The sequence below is a fragment of the Oncorhynchus mykiss genome, chromosome 18 (genome assembly GCF_057628025.1).
Source record: "Oncorhynchus mykiss isolate SJ-2025 chromosome 18, ASM5762802v1, whole genome shotgun sequence".
NCBI lineage: Eukaryota > Metazoa > Chordata > Actinopteri > Salmoniformes > Salmonidae > Oncorhynchus > Oncorhynchus mykiss.
In genome coordinates, this window is record NC_143039.1 from 33,760,508 (window position 1) to 33,777,689 (window position 17,182).

At 43.3% G+C, this 17,182-nt stretch overlaps 1 protein-coding gene across 1 annotated transcript in view; it reads right to left on the reverse strand.

The window, feature by feature from the left end:
- lrp1ba (low density lipoprotein receptor-related protein 1Ba) overlaps positions 1-17,182 on the reverse strand; it is a 202,551-nt gene that overhangs the window by 61,651 nt on the left and 123,718 nt on the right. Inside the window, exons 48-60 of the mRNA XM_036952429.2 lie at positions 16,938-17,051; positions 16,494-16,643; positions 16,202-16,327; positions 14,197-14,316; positions 13,251-13,379; positions 12,144-12,266; positions 11,908-12,048; positions 8,955-9,142; positions 7,965-8,148; positions 7,177-7,262; positions 6,812-6,940; positions 3,294-3,475; positions 2,608-2,807 (exon numbers count right to left, since the gene is read on the reverse strand). Of these exons, the coding sequence (XP_036808324.2) occupies positions 2,608-2,807; positions 3,294-3,475; positions 6,812-6,940; positions 7,177-7,262; positions 7,965-8,148; positions 8,955-9,142; positions 11,908-12,048; positions 12,144-12,266; positions 13,251-13,379; positions 14,197-14,316; positions 16,202-16,327; positions 16,494-16,643; positions 16,938-17,051 (1,872 nt within the window). The remainder of the gene's footprint in view (positions 1-2,607; positions 2,808-3,293; positions 3,476-6,811; positions 6,941-7,176; positions 7,263-7,964; positions 8,149-8,954; positions 9,143-11,907; positions 12,049-12,143; positions 12,267-13,250; positions 13,380-14,196; positions 14,317-16,201; positions 16,328-16,493; positions 16,644-16,937; positions 17,052-17,182) is intronic.

Sequence of the window (17,182 nt, forward strand, 5' to 3'; positions counted from 1 at the left end):
CTTGGACGTTTGACCGCAGACCCATTACGGATGCAAGCAATGAGGCAGTGATTGCTGAGATCCTGGTTGAAGACAGCAGAGGTGTATTTGGAGGGCAGGTTGGTTAGGATGATATCTATGAGAGTGCCTGTGTTTACGGATTTGGGGTTGTACCTGGTAGGTTCATTGATCATTTGTGTAAGATTGAGGGCATCAAGCTTAGATTGTAGGATGGCCTGGGTGTTAAGCATGTCCCAGATTAGGTCACCTAACAGCACGAGCTCTGAAGATAGATGGGAGGCAATCAATTCACATATGGTGTGCAGAGCACAGCTGGGGGCAGAAGGTGGTCTATATCAAGCTGCAATAGTGAGAGACTTGGTTCTTGAAAGGTGGATTTTTAAAAGTGGAAGAAAATTGTTTGGGAACAGACCTGGATATTAAGACAGAACTCTGCAGTAGATTGCAACTCCGCCCCCTTTTGGCAGTTCTATCTTGTCGGAAAATGTTATAGTTAGGGATGGAAGTTTAAGAGTTTTTGGTGGCCTTCCTAATCCAGGATTCAGACACGACTAGGACATCCGGGTTGGCAGAGTGTGCTAAAGCAGTGAATAAAACAAACTTAGGGAGGAGGCTTCTAATGTTAACATACATGAATCCAAGGCTTTTACGGTTACAGAAGTCAACAAATGAGAGCGCCTTGGGAATGGGAGTGGAGCTAGGCACTGCAGGGCCTGGATTCACCTCTACATCACCAGAGGAGCAGAGGAGGAATAGGATAAGGGTACGGCTAAAGGCTATAAGGACTGGTCGTCTAGTGCGTTTGGAACAAGAGTAAAAGGAGCAGGTTTCTGGGCTCGGTAGAATAGATTCAATGCATAATTTACAGACAAAGGTATGGTAGGATGTGAGTACAGTGGAGGTAAACCTAGGCATCGAGTGACGATGAGACAGGTATTGTCTCTAGAGACATCAATTAAACCAGGTGAGGTCACCGCATGTGTGGGAGGTGGGACAAGAGGGTTAGCTGAGGCATATTGAGCATGGCTGGAGGCTATACAATGAAATAGGACAATAATCACTAACCAAAACAGCAATGGACAAGACATATTGACATTAGGGAGAGGCATGCGTAGCCGAGCAGGTACGTTAGACCATTCCATTCTTGTGGGCTGGCTAAGGAGTACTGGTGTCTCTGAGGGGTCTTTGGCCTGATTTGCTAACTACCTCTCTCAAAGAGTGCAGTTTATAAAGTCAGAAAATCTATTGTCTCATCCACTGCCTGTCACCAAGGCTCAATCCTAGGCCCCACGCTCTTCTCAATTTACGTCAACAACATAGCTCAGGCAGTAGGAAGCTCTCTCATCCATTTATACGCAGATGATACAGTCCTATAGCCCATCCCCAGATGCTGTTTTAAATGCTCCACAACAAAGCTTTCTTAGTGTCCAACAAGCTTTCTCTACCCTTAACCCTGTTTTGAACACCTCCAAAACAAAGGCCTCTCCCCACAGGTGTGATTACTACCTCTAAGGATTTAGAGCTTGAGGTAGTCACTTCATACAAGTACTTGGGAGTATGTCTAGATGGTACACTGTCCTTCTCTCAGCACATATCAAAGCTGCAGGCTAAAGTTAAATCTATTCTTGGTTTCCTCTATCGTAATCGCTCCTCTTCCACCCCAGCTGCCAAACTAACCCAGATTCAGATGATCCTTCCTATGCTAGATTATGGAGACATAATTTATAGACTGCCAGGTAAGGGTGCTCTCGAGTGGCTAGATGTTCTTTACCATTCGGCCATCAGATTTGCCACCAATGCTCCTTATAGGACACATCACTGCACTCTATACTCCTCTGTAAACTGGTCATCTCTGTATACCTGTCGCAAGACCCACTGGTTGATGGTAATTTGTAAAATCCTCTTAGGCCTCACTCCCCCCCTATCTGAGATATCTACTGCAGCCCTCATCCTCCACATTCAACACCTGTTCTGCCAGTCACATTCTGTTAAAGGTCCCAAAAGCACACATATCCCAGGGTCGCTCGTCTTTTCAGTTCACTGCAGCTAGCGACTGGAACGAGCTGCAATAAACACTCAAACTGGACAGTTTTATCTCAATCTCTTCATTCAAAGACTCAATCATGGACACTCTTACTGACAGTTGGGGCTGCTTTCCGTGATGTATTGTTGTCTATACCTTCTTGCCCTTTGTGCTGTTGTCTGTGACCAATAATGTTTGTACCATGTTTTGTGCTGCTACCATGTTGTGTTGCTACCATTTGTTGTCATGCTGTGTTGGTACCATTCTGTGTTGTCATGTGTTGCTGCATTGCTATGTTGTTGTCTTAGGTCTCTCTTTATGTAGTGTTGTGTTGTCTCTCTTGTCATGATGTGTGTTTGTCCTATATTTATTTATTTATTTTGTTTTTTTATTTTTAATCCCAGCCCCCGTACCCGCAGGAGGCCTTTTGCATTTTGGTAGGCCGTCATTGTAAATAAGAATTTGTTCTTAACTGACTTGTCTAGTTAAATTAAGGTTAAATAAATAAATAAAATAAATACACAGACAGTCAGACAGACAGACAGACAGAGACCAAGAGCCATCCTCAATTCACTATCACTTACCTTTGCGTCTATCTGAACCGTCCATGTTTGAGAAGAGAATATGATGTGAGTCAGCCCAGTAAAGTCTTTTTGCTGTGTAGTCGATGGTGAGAGCTGCAGGGCTGAATATGTCTGAATCGCTGATCAGCGTCCGTCTGCTGCCGTCCAAACCTATCCTCCCAATATGGGGATACTCTCCACTGTCGATCCAGAACACATAACTACAGAGGAATGACACAGTTTTCAGCTAGATACCTTAAGCTACACTTCTCCACTCCCTTGGTCAAATGGGCTATATGAACTGTGAACTGTGGTTGTCTCACTTTGCTATCTTAAGGTTAATGCACTAACTGTAAGTTGCTCTGGATGAGAGTGTCTCCTAAATGACAAAAATCATGTAAATGTAACTGTGTTTACTTTCCATTATGGAGTAGCTTATGTGAGATATCAAATTCAACATCAAAAAGAGTACTAGACTGCAAAGCCTGAGCAGAAAGTTGGCTGCCTCAGAAACAAAACAGCATAGTTACACTTACACAGTAACATACTGATTAGCCGGTATTTATTTTGAGAGTCTGTGGTACTGTCTCTCTCAACAGACATAGCTAAATCCCGTTCTGGATGAATCCTCTCCAGATTATACTGTGACAGATATAGAGTCTAGCATGTTGTAGAGACAGACAGAGAAGATGGAGTGTTGTACATGCCCGGTGTCAGCATCCAAAGCCAGGTCAGTAGGGTTGTCCAGACCAGTGCTGACCAATACCACAGGATAGAGGCCGTTAGCCTTGGACACCTCCAGACTCTTCTTCACTATGTCACACCAGTATAGGTTCTTTCCTATCCAGTCCACGGCTAGAGCACTGGGGGCAGACATCCTGTGGATTACCTGTGGGTCAGAGGAGAGGAAACAGGTAGGGGCATTTTTATCTCAATGTCAAATCATTTCCCGGGTAACAATTATGTACCTTACTGTGATTGTTTTCAATTCAATTTGGCAAAAAGAAAACTTAGCAAAGAGCGATTTCTCAAGCAAGAATTTTGCCAGGACTGTCTAGGAGCTGTTCGAAGTGGGGAGGGGAAAACTGAGCTGTTATTGGCAGAACCTTAGGAAATACATTCATTGGTCTATTAACCAATTTACTGCCCTGGTGAAGTCACCGGGCAGGCCAAATCTTCCTCCCACCAAAACTGGCTGAAATGTCTAGCAGTCTTTTTAAACAGCTCTTACACTAAAAGGACATCATCATTTTCACAATTTCACAGTGCGGATGTATATATACAAATCAAATCAAACTTTGTCACATGCACCGAATACAACATTTGTAGACCTTGGCGTGAAATGCTTACTTTTACAAGCCCTTAACAAAAAGTGCAGTTGAAGAAAGTCTTAAGAAAATATTTACCAAATAAACTAAAGTAAAAAATAATGAAAACTAACAATAGAATAACAAAAATGAGATTATATACAGGGGGTACCGGTACCGAGTGAATGTGCAGGTTAGTTGAGGTAATTTGTACATGTAGGTAGGGAGAAGTGACTACGCATAGATAATAAACAGCGAGTAGCAGCAGTGTACAAAACAAAATGGAGGAGGGGGACAGGACGGGTGTCAATGTAAATAATCCGATGGCCATTTGATTAATTGTTCAGCAGTATTATGACTTGGGGGTAGAAGCTGTTAAGGAGCCTTTTGGTCCTAGACTTGGCGCTCCGGTACTGCTTGCTGTGCGGTAGCAGAGTAAACAGTCTATAACTTGGGTTACTGGAGTCTTTGACAATTTTTTGGGCTTTCCTCTGACACTGCCTAGTACATAGGTACTGGATGGCAGTTAGCTTGGCCCCAGTGATGTACTGGGCCATACACACTACCCTCTGTAGCGCCTTACAGTCAGATGCCGAGCAGTTACCCTACCAGGCAGTGATGCAACCGGTCAGGATGCTCTTGTTGGTGCAGCTATATAACTTTTTGAGGATCTGGGTACCCATACCAAATCTCCTGAGTCTCCTCAGTCTCTTCACAACTGTCATGGTGCATTTGGACTATTATAGTTCGTTGGTGATGTGGACACCAAGGAACTTTAAACTCTTGACCCGCTCCACTACAGCCCCGTCGATGTTAATGGGGGCCTGTTCGGCCCGCCTTTTCCTGAAATCCACGATCAGCTCCTTTGTCTTGCTCACATTGAGGGAGAGTTTGTTGTCTCTGACCTCCTCCCTATAGGCTGTCTCATCGTTGTCGGTGATCAGGCCTACTACTGTTGTGTTGTCAGCAAACTTAATGATGATGTTGGATTCGCGTTTGGCCACACAGTCGTGGGTGAACAGGGAGTACTGGAGGAGACTAAGGACACACCCCTGAGGTGGCTAGAGTGTTGAGTGTTGAGTATCAGCGTAACAGATGTGTTGTTGCCTACCCTTACCACCTGGGGGCGGCCCGTCAGGAAGTCCAGGATCCAGTTGCAGAGGGAGGTATTTAGTCCCAGAGTCCTTAGCTTAGTCATAAGCATTGTGGGCACAATGGTGTTGAACACTGAGCTGTAGTCAATAAACAGCACTCTCACATAGGCGTTCCTTTTGTCCAGGTGGGAAAGGGCAGTGTGGAGTGCGATTGAGATTGCGTCATCTGTGGATCTGTTGGGGCAGTATGCAAATTGGAGTGGGTCTAGGGTATCCGGGAGGATGCTGTTGATGTTAGCCATGACCAGCCTTTCAAAGAACTTCATGGCTACCGACACAGGAAAATCATGTTTGCGACTGCACTGGGCCTTTAAAGCAACTCAAGATGAATCAGAAAATCACTGTAACCGGTTATGTGGAGCACTCACATTCTACTCCAGACAGTTGGGTTCAGTTACCCCAGCGTTAACAATTGGTCGTGTGAATGGAGGGTAAGCGAGCCCTGGTGTGATTTTAACCCCAAATTAAGAAGATACATTGTGAAAAGCCCTTACGATTCAGAACAGCCTTCTCTGGGTCTGCACTGCAACAGTTCTAATATCACCCTTTATAGTGATTACATTGGTCTAATAACTACAGAAATGGTCTCTACTCTGAAGAGTTTTGGCAGCAGTGAGCTAAAGTACGAATCAGATGGGAGGGATCCTGGGTACAGTAAAGCTATAATGAGTCATTATCCCTGTATTAATGATAACGATCCAAGGGGAGCCCCCTTAGGTACTCAGGTTCTGTTGGCACTCTAACCTCACCTAGACTCTGGCTCTGACCTTTGCAAAGCTAAATGGGGAACCATGATAGGAGACCAGCCATGTTCAAGGAAGCAAATACAAGCATATACAACCACACTGATACTGTATCCTTGACATACTGTGTCATCTGCCTCTGTGTGCCAATATCACTGATTTTAGGAGTGGAAAATTGACCCCCCCCCCCCCCCCCCCCCTTCCCCCAAAAGAAAAAAGGAAGAACATTCAGTATAGTACTGTATCTAAGGTGCATAACATGATCATAACAGGGTTCAGTTACACTCTATTTGAACTGTACGACAAAAACAAAACATTTCATAAAATACAGCTGCACCTAAACCAACAGCCATTGTTCTGTGCCAAACACCATAAACTAATACTCACGTAAGCCATCAACTACATAATGCTGTGCATTATTAGCAGGTGGCTTAGGTCCAAAACAATGAGGTATTTCCAAGGTATAATGAAAACAAAGATGTCTAAGGAATTATCCACACACTCACATTCTATATTGCACATTTTATGACATAATGGAATGCATTAGGCACTACATGGCCATAAACCCTCATATAGAATAAATGCCATTGTTTTATGTGCCTCGGCTCAACCTTCAGCCAGGGAAGACTGTCACCTTCAGTCACATTTAATCCGGTACACAGTCATGGTGTTAAATTATAGATTTATAAAGCACCTATAAAACCTCCTCAACATCTCATCTCCAGCCATATAATCTCGCCCTGTGGGGGGGAGAAAAGACAGAGAGAGAGAGAGAGAGAGAGAGAGAGAGAGAGAGAGAGAGAGAGAGAGAGAGAGAGAGAGAGAGAGAGAGAGAGAGAGAGAGAGAGAGAGAGAGAGAGAGAGAGAGAGATAGAGAGAACTTTGGAAAAAACTCTGTTTTTTGGAGAAGTCATTGCCCTTTTTCAATTTTCGAATCGGAATCTCTGTTCACTTCCTGAATTGACTAACTTCAATTGGAATTTACCTCAACCCTGCTGTGTAAGCTGCTGCTCTACTGTACCTTCAGGTCGCTCCCATTCAGTCGCATTCTGTTTATCCTCCGTTGGGTTAGAGCAGGAGAGCTTGAGTCAATCCAGTAGATCAACTCCTTCCTGTAGTCAAAGTCCACTGCTATAATGTTACTGAGGCCCTGTGGGACAAAATCATCATGGAACATGTAGTATTGTTGTTACAAAAAAAACAACATATTGAGCAATTGCTTTGCATAATTGGTTGGGGAGAGACACACAGGCCATATAAAAGGATATACTCAATGTACTCAAGTGAGATGACCAATGAAATGATTCTGTGCATAAGAAACCTTCTCCATCCTTAAATATCGAGCTGGTTCAAGAAAAAAGGAACACTTCCCTTTGTGTGTCTTACCTGTTTTAGAGGAGTATAATTGGATCCATCAGTGCTTATTTTCCTGATGTCATGATGGTCGGCCAGAATCAGGAAGGGCTCTTCAGCTGAAGAAAATACAAGAACAAAAATTATAATACACCATGGCTCCTATGACTAACATTATAGTCAGAAAAAGTGATGATAGTGATGGTCCTAAATAGTCACATATGATTATGCAGGGGTGACTGTAGCAGTATGCTCTCAGAGATGGCTCATCATTACTTGTAAGTCATTACTTTTAATGCACCGTCTCATTATCGTACTGCAGGGGCAGTAACGTTACAGTCAGAGGCTCTGGAGGTGTCAGTCTTATACAACCACTGATTTCCTCCCTAGCTCCAAGCCCTAGTATATATATCACTGTCACAGGCTATTATTTGACTGGGCTCACTACAGGTACATTCCCATGGAGATAGAACAAGTAGTTCTACTTTAGACATATTCTAGTGTTCTCTTTTAACCAATCAGAATCCTCGTTCCGATTCAAGGTAATTCCCCTGTGATTTCCAGAAGTCCCTGATTTAAAAAAAAAAAAAAAGGAAGGAAATCAAGAGTAAGGTGGCTGAGAGAGTTGCAGACACATGGGCAGATGGGTAAGAAGGAAGAGAGAGAGAAGGAAAGGACAGAAGAATATAAGATGGAGAAAGGGGTACCTCAAGCAGCAGAGGCACAGATACAAGGACAGGTGGGTAAGAAGAGAGAGAGAGAGAGAGAGAACAAGAAAAATAACAGAAGAGAAAATGATGCAGGTAGAGAAAGAGGTATACCTGAGAGAGACCTGCAGATCTGCGAGTTCTTAGTTGGCGCCTCGTAACCATCTGCACACAGACACTTGTACGATCCGTATGTGTTGACGCAGAGCTGGCTACAGGGGAAGTCGGATGAACATTCGTCAGTGTCAACACACGTTTGGCCATCGTTCTTCAAGCGGAATCCCGGCCAACACTTGCACTGGATCGGACGTGAGGGAGAAATTGAGAGCCATTATTTTTCTGACAGAATCCATGTGTGGGCACTGAGGCACAGAATCAATCAATGGAAAAGTGATGGGGTACTGTCGCCATTGGGTTGGAGTGACTATGGACTATACAGGGATACTATGACACAAAGGGATTTAATAGGTTCTGAGCGCAAAATCCATGGTTTGTTTTGTTGGCGAACCACTCTTTGACGGTATGAACATCTTACAGAGTATGGATTTAAATACATTTTTCTCTGACAACCTATAGCTTACAGCAACCAGGCAGATCCCAACATACATACTGTACTGTATGTACCAGGGTCATGGTTATTGAGTATGAATAGCACAAACAAACACGTATTGTTAGCCAGGAGCAAAATGTTCTGAGAAATATCATGTCCACATAGTATGTTGATTTAGGTTCTGTTTGTTTTATTGTTAAACATGATAATAGATGTAATGTAATAACCCTGGTGATATCACACAGAAATCCTATCATTATAGAGACATTTGCAAAACATCAATAAACAGTTAGCGGCTGAGCCTTAGTTTTATGTTGTAAGAGCTTAGTGGGCTTACCATACCGTGTGTGTGTGTGTGTGTGTTTGATACTGAGAAAAATAACTTTGTACAGTTCATGACTTGTGATTGTGTGTGTGTGTGTGTGTGTGTGTGTGTGTGTGTGTGTGTGTGTGTGTGTGTGTGTGTGTGTGTGTGTGTGTGCGTGTGTGTGTGTGTGCGTGTGTGTGTGTGTGTGCGTGCACTTCTGAGAAAGCAAGCAGGGATACCTTCCTACCTTGTACCCTACAGGCAGGTCTTCACAGTCCTGTGTGCATCCACTGACTCGGCGGTTCAGACACTCGTTGACATGACAGTTCCTCTCGTCTGACGCGTCCCCACAGTCGTCCCTCCTGTTACACAGGCTGGCCAGCGAGACACAGCGGCCGTTGACACACATGAAGAAAGAGCCGTTGCACAAGCTTTCTACAGAAACAAAGTGGCAAGTGTTAGATTTGAACTTTCTGTGAAAGCCAGGAATGCAAGATTTCTTTATTCCCAGAACCAGATTAAGCCTAGTCCTAGATAAAAAAATATATACAGTATATATATATATATTTTGTTGTTGTCCAGTTCTAGGCTTAATCTGGGTCTGGGGAACCGGCCAACATAATGAAACAGTCAAATAAACATATTTCTATCAACCAGGAACGTGTACACATCTGTGTCAGAGCACCTGCCCCATTGCCCTCCCTCTCAACAACTACCCTTTTGGGTGGTGGTATTTGTATGTATTTTTGTACACAGTTTTTGACATTGTTGTTCTGAACCCACTGCTTGAAATTCGTTGTGATGTTATCAAGTTCGCCACCCCAAGTTGGTTGGTTGCGCCTGTTTGTTGGCCCTGTATGGAGTTCGTACCCAGTATCCAAACATGTATGGTGTCATGATGTGGCCCTTTCTGGGTATAGATCGTGGAATTCTGAACGGTACACTGAATTTCTCAATGGTACTCTGAAGGACCCATTCTAACCACGTAAGACTTTAGGGAAGCAGAGAGACGCTCGGATGAACTTTCCAACAGATGGACTGACGATTCCATCAGAGATCACGACGACACACTGGGTAAATACATATTGATTGCAATTATTCCCGAATGAGTGAGCGTTCATGTGCAAAGGATTAGCATTTCAATTCGTATAATTATCAACTGTGTAGTGACTTTTTTTTGTCTTTCCTGATGTTCTCAGTCCACACCCACTTCCCTTTGTCCACCAAGCCGTCATTTCGGCTTAGCCCACTAGGGAACCTCCCCTATCATTTCCTTGTAACCATATCTACCATTTGTTTGTTTATGCATTTCTGTGATTATTTAGTTAGTTAGTAAATAAATGATTAAGACAATTGATGTATGGATGATTCATAGTAAAGGCTGAGTTTGGTGCAGTTAACTTACAATTTACAACATTTGGAATGAGACTAACATGAGGTAAAGAATAATTAATGAATTAGAAGACTGATTGATCAGATATTAAAATATCTGAATAGTTATATGAGGAAAATTATAACTTTGTAATCTGAAGATTTTCCTTGGTTCCCCGACTTCCTAGTTAATTACATTTACATGATTAGTTTAATCACATAATAATAAGTACAGAGAATTGATTTTATAAAATAACAGTCTTGACTTTAATGATGCCAAAGACACAACAATGGCTTGAGACGCAGTCACAGGTCGAGTGTGTGTAGCAAGCTACCAATTATTATTATTATAATGTATACTATATAATGTATTATTATTTGTATACTTTTACCCCTTTCTCTCCCTAATCTTGTGGTGTCCAATTGAGAGGCTATGGTGGGGAAATGACAAGATTATGTTATAATGCTGTTATTGCATCAAATGGTTGTTTATTGCAACAGAATAAGGGGTTGTTAGAATGCTCATCTGTGTATGTTCTACTGAGGATGGGCCTCTGGAAGATTTATGATGTCTTTGGGTGATACCGCATTCCAGAGCATGGGTTAATGTTTCTGTACTGGGGTACCAGCGGGAGATGGCTCCAGTATCGAGTTGGGAGGCCAGACCCTGGTCTCTACACAATGAGGACAGTTTTTACAGCAGATACTGTCTGCTTTTGAATTATTATGTGACCCATTCCATACATCTGTTGTTTGTCATCAAGACTGAAGGAGAATGGACTTTTCTATAAAATGCCGTGGCTCAAACCAGCTTGTTGAGTTCTCAGTGATCACCCCCAGGGTTGATTACCGACCAGCTACATTACTGCAGTAATTAAACAATAAAGTTTGATTGTTTGGATGAAATCTAAAAGTCTCTCCTTTTGATTACAATAATTCCACCACAAGGCGCAAGCTACAGTACCTAATTTAAATATCAACAGTACTGCTACAGCAGCATAACATTTGATTAACACTTGATAACACTTGATTTACATCATCATCAATATTCTGCCTGGTTGGCTGTTAACCTCCGTGCAGCAGAGAGAGGCAGAAAGACAGAGAGGAGCGGCTGCATCTGCACCCCTCCGACCCAACTCCATCCCTTCTTCAGTCGGGAGTTGCACACGAGTGTCATGGCAGCAGCAACAGAGGCAGTCAAGACGTTCATCCATGTTTCTCAAACGTCAAATTTCGAAGTTGTTCCAAACAACAAATTTTGAAGAGTTTGATTACGTCGCCGTATCGTTCCAAGGTTAAGTTTAGGCATCAACTCCGAATTCGTAAAATAAAAATATGAAAACAACATATCGGTGGATTTGAACATGCATCCTATGGGCTCTTTGGAACCAGAGGCGGATGCTTACGCCCATCTGCCATCCACGTCCATTATGCCTACTTGAAGGTAACAGCGCTCACTGTTGCCCCTAGTGGCCGGTTTCCACGGCATCTCCCGAAGTCCTCAGACATGGATGGACGTCGAATAATGACTTGTATCACAGGTGATCTGCCGGATCTAACAACCATATACTAAAAATATCCACACAAGCTACTAGCCAGCCAGCCCATATATCATGATTCAGAAGATTATGAATATTATATTGTAAAGAGCATTGAAGATAAATCACCTGCACCCTGAAAGGTCTGTTCCCAGCAGGTCTATGAGCACAAAATGTGTTTGTAATAGGCTAAAACCAGCCGGAACATGGTGAGACTGGGGCGGTCTGTACCTCGTCTGTTCTCTCTCACACACACACACACACTTGTGTTGTATCAGATGAAAGGCTTGCCTGCAGCGGAACACTTGGGGTTGTGTGGCAGCTCGTCTGATTGGTCGAGACAGTCGGGATGGCCGTCACACTCCCACTGAACTCTGGGTAAACAGCGGCCATCTGTGCAGCGGAACTCCCCCAGACTGCAGGACCCGTACTCTGCAGGACACAGGAGGCAAGAGGTGGGATGTGCAGTCCGAACGCAACAAGAGGAAATACAAGACAGACAGACAGACAGAGAGAGAGATTCTTACCACATTCCAGGGTCTCATCGGAGCCGTCTCCACAGTCATCGTCACGGTCACAAGCGAACCGCTGTGGGATGCAGATCTGATTACGACACTGGAACATTCCCTCCATGCACGTGTTGTTGGGGGCTGTGATAAGAAATAGGTGCAGGGACAATTTGTTAAAGAAATACCTGAGATTTTTTCATATCATACACCTCTCTCAAAAAGGATCTGAACTTCTATAGGAATGTGGACATTATTAACAAGGTACACTATATATACAAAAGTAGGTGGACTTCCCTTCAAATTCGTGGATTTGGCTGTTTCATCCACAGCCGTTGCTGACATGTGTATAAAAATCGAGCACACCGCCATGCAATCTCCATAGACAAACATTTGCAGAAGAATGGCCTTGCTGAAGAGCTCAGTGACTTTCAATGTGGCACCGTCATAGGATGCCACCTTTCCAACAAGTCAGTTCATCAAATTTCTGACCTGCTAGAGCTGCCCCGGTCAACTGTAAGTGCTTTGGGATGAATTGGAACGCAGACTGCGAGTCAAGCCTAATCGTCCAACATCAGTGCACGACCTCAATAATGCTCATGACTGAATGGAAGCAAGTCCCCGCAGCAATGTTCCAACATCTAGTGGAAAGCCTTCCCAGAAGAGCAGCAAAGGGGGGACCAACTCCATTTTAATGCCCATAATTTTGGAGTGAGATGTTCGACGAGTTGGTGTCCACATACTTTTGGTAATGTAGAGTGTGTGTCAAGGTGAAATATGGTTTTACAGCACTGTAAAAAAAAAAATTGTAACAGAAACGTATTGAGTCATTTTTGCTTTGCAATAGCGATTCTGAATACACAATGACAGAAATGTAATGAGACATTTTTGCTTTACAAATGGGACTACGCTATGATTGTCTGCAGTTTGTTTTCTGTCTGGAGGCATTCAGAAGGCAATACCCTATGACAGACATGTATTGAGACATTTGTGTTTTACACAAGGGACTTGGACTACACTGTTAGACACATGTCCTTATTATTATCATTATAATATGTGCTTTAGAAAAGGGAGTGACTACACTATGACTGTGATTTCTGTTGGAGAACTTCAGAACAATATTATTACCACAGCCAGCAGCAGAGAGCTCATCACTCCCATCTGGACAGTCCCTCTCCCCATCACAAAGCCAGTGTTTGGGGACGCAGCCGTACGACTCTGGGCAACTAAACAACCCTGGGCCACAGGTAGCCGTACCTGGATATGTACAATAGGATTCCTGGTCAAAACATTATTTTACCGAACTGAAGAATCTGTAGCCTGAGTGCCAGTCTGTTTCAGCTCTCTTGCCAACTCCTTAAGGAATTGCCATGCCAAACATGTTTGCTATGATAATGATTTGGCAAGACAGCAAAAACAGACTGGCAATCAGGAATAGAATAGAACAGTAATAGAAATACAGATATTTACAAGACTTTCTGAAGAGTCTGCAAATATTACTGAAAAACATGAAATCCACATCTCTGTAGCAAATTGCTCATCTATATATCTCCACCAAGGATGTATCTCGTAAAATTTCAAATATATTAACTGAATCTTTCCCTGTCCCTTTCTTTTTGTTGTACTTTTTACCCCTTTTTCTCCCCAATTTCATGATATCCAATTGGTAGTTAGTCTTGTCCCATCGCTGCAACTCCCGTACGGACTCGGTAGAGGCGAAGGTCACGTGTGCACCGAAACATGACCCCGCCAAGCTGCGCTGCTTCTTGACACACTGCTCTCTTAACCCGGAAGCCAGCCGCACCAATGTGTCGGAGGAAACACTGTACAGCTGGCGACCGAATCAGCGTGCATGCGCCGGGCTGCCACAAGGAGTCGCTAGAGCGCGATGGAACAAGGACATCCCAGCTGGCCAAACCCTCCCCTAACCCGGACGACGCTGGGCCAAATGAGCGCCGCCTCATGGGTCTCCCGGGTGCAGCCAGCAGCGACACAGCCCGGGATCGAACCCGGATCTGTAGTTTGACACATTTGAGTCAACATAGTGTAAATAAATTCAGGCGTGTTTTTATACCACAGATCTCTGCGCTCTCGTCCAATCCATCCCCACAGTCGTCCTCTCCGTCACAAAGCCACTGCTTGGCTATGCACTTGTTCTTAGAGCAGGCAAACTGGTTCCACAGGCAGGATAAGTCTAGACAAAATGAAATATAACACATTATATGGTATTTCATTGGGACAGGAAGCATGTAAACATCTTCACAATTAACCATGCAGAGAGCAGTGATAAATTAATGATATAGTATGGTAGTGTCCAAGTCCAAACGGGCCCAGGTTTCAACTGTTATAGAGTAATATGAAATTGCAGTCAAGTCACATACAATAAAAGGTAGGTAGGTCTTTGAACAGAAAAGGTGAAGAAAATAATATCACATACGGAGGTGAAGGTAAACAATTTTGAAGGGAGTCTCTATTCTAATGCAGGTGGGAAATGATATCACTATATCAATGTCATCTGTGAAATTAGATACAAACAAACAACATTCCCTCAGTCGTAAGCACTTTCAAAGTAATGCTTGTCTTACATTCAAACCATGTACAAAAGAAGTGAAGGAGCGCCAAGTGAGGTAAAAAATGATTCAGCCTTAGCAAGCAGAGAGCGAGAGAGCGAGAGCGAGAAAGAGGGAGAGAGAGAGGAGGGAGGTAGATGAAAGAGAGAGAGATGAGAGAGCGAGAGACATAAAGAAAGAGAGAGAAAGAAATGTCTGTTTATTTGTTAGCATTTCACATCAATTTTATGATGACACTGTGGAGCTGCTTCCTTGGGCAGCCAGAGAGCAACCATTAACAATAACTGTATGGCTACATGGACAAGGTCAGTGTGAACTAGCCACACAAACAGCGGGCACCAACAACACGGTGTGAACTATGCCACACAAACAGCGGGCACCAACAACACGGTGTGTGCATCCAATCACCACTGGCTGGGACTCATTCAAATACACAGACGATGAGCAAATACACAACAAATATAAATAGGATATTTGCTATTGCTATTCTGTTTGGGTTACAACAGCATAGTCTACTACTCTGCCCTGAAGAACCAACAGCAGGAGTGAAGCATCTCCTCCCATCATTATTCCTCAGGGGAGGCTTTGAACAGTGATTGTGGGAGATTTCCACATAGGGATCAAATCAGGGATGGAAGCAAATCAAATCACATTTTATTTGTCACATACACATGGTTAGCAGATGTTAATGCGAGTGTAGCGAAATGCTTGTGCTTCTAGTTCCGACAATGCAGTAATAACCAACAAGTAATCTAACTAACAATTCCAAAACTACTGTCTTGTACACAGTGTAAGGGGATAAAGAATATGTACATAAGGATATATGAATGAGTGATGGTACAGAGCAGCATAGGCATGATACAGTAGATGGTATCGAGTACAGTATATACATATGAGATGAGTATGTAAACAAAGTGGCATAGTTAAAGTGGCTAGTGATACATGTATTACATAAGGATACAGTCGATGATATAGAGTACAGTATATACGTATGCATATGAGATGAATAATGTAGGGTAAGTAACATTATATAAGGTAGCATTGTTTAAAGTGGCTAGTGATATATTTACATCATTTCCCATCAATTCCCATTATTAAAGTGGCTGGAGTTGAGTCAGTGTCAGCATTGGGCTCAGCAGGAGACACCCCTTCACTGCTTCATTTAATGACCCACATGAACAAACCACCAACACTGGGTTATCTTATCTTCTTATCTGGCCGTATTGACCGAATGTATTGACCAGACACAACAGGGGATACAGGACAAGAGGAGAAATCTTTCAACCTAGAAATTCTCCATTATATTTGGCCACCATGAGCTTTGTCAGCATTTCATGCAGGATGTACCCTACAACATAATGATCCAACCGTTACTTTAAACAGAGTCATTTGAATAATTTAGACTCTCTCTCAAATCAATGGCAGTGGCTACAAATCAGTGCAATGTGCTTGCTGAAATAAATGTCATGTAAATAAATATTAGGTAAGTAAATATCTCTGATATCATACCACACTGGAATTCATCTGCTCCGTCTTCACAGTCTTTGACTCCGTCACACAGCCAGACAGTGTGGATGCAGTTTCCACTGGGGCAAGCAAAATGGCCTTCCTCACATCTCTTTCTGAGGGAAGGAGCTGGGGAGAAACCAGAAGCCAAGACACATTCAGAACATGAACACAATTTCAAAATATCTTAAAATGCATCCCACTAGGCCTAGTGTCTGTCTGGTACACGGCCACATCAACAGTAGCCGACAGAACTAGTGTCACAGAAGAGAAAAAAGGAAGGATAAAAACATACTCTGGCAGTTGGTTTCATCTGCATAATCCCCACAGTCGTTGGCTCCATCACACATCCAGGAGGGGTGGACACAGAGGGAGGTAGAGTTGCAGCTGACGAACACCGTCTCCTTCACCCCCAGCATGTAGTAACCCAAGCAGCCTGTGTTGCCTAGAGAAAGTGGGCATTCGACCGGCATGTCCAAAGCCTAAGGTTAGGGATTGATATTCCTGGCTACACATTGTTTTAACCATAATAGCGTAGTGTCCTGATATAACAATGAAAAATAACTTCAAATTCCGAGGTGCGGACGTTCCTTCTTCTCTTTTATCTAACATTAAAAAGACACATGACCAGGCTAGACTACAGACCAGCTACGTGGAAAAGCTACATGGGAAAGGCAATGTCGTAGTGTGGTGCCTTAACAAAGGTACGGTATGGCGCTTTAACAGAGGCTTATCTTACTGCAGTTCTTCTCATCTGAGGCGTCGGGACAGTCGATGATCTGATTGCAGCGGGCCGAGGCCGGAATACAAACCCCGTTCAGACAACGCCAGTCTGAGGGGGAGCATGAGGAATCTGGAGAGAAAATACAGGTCCGAAATGAAAAGATTAAGAAATGAGGGGTAAAAATATGTTGTATTTGAAATCCATCTCTTTGGTTCGTCGTCAGGTGAAGAGATAGATAAGAATAGGTAACATTAGCCTCC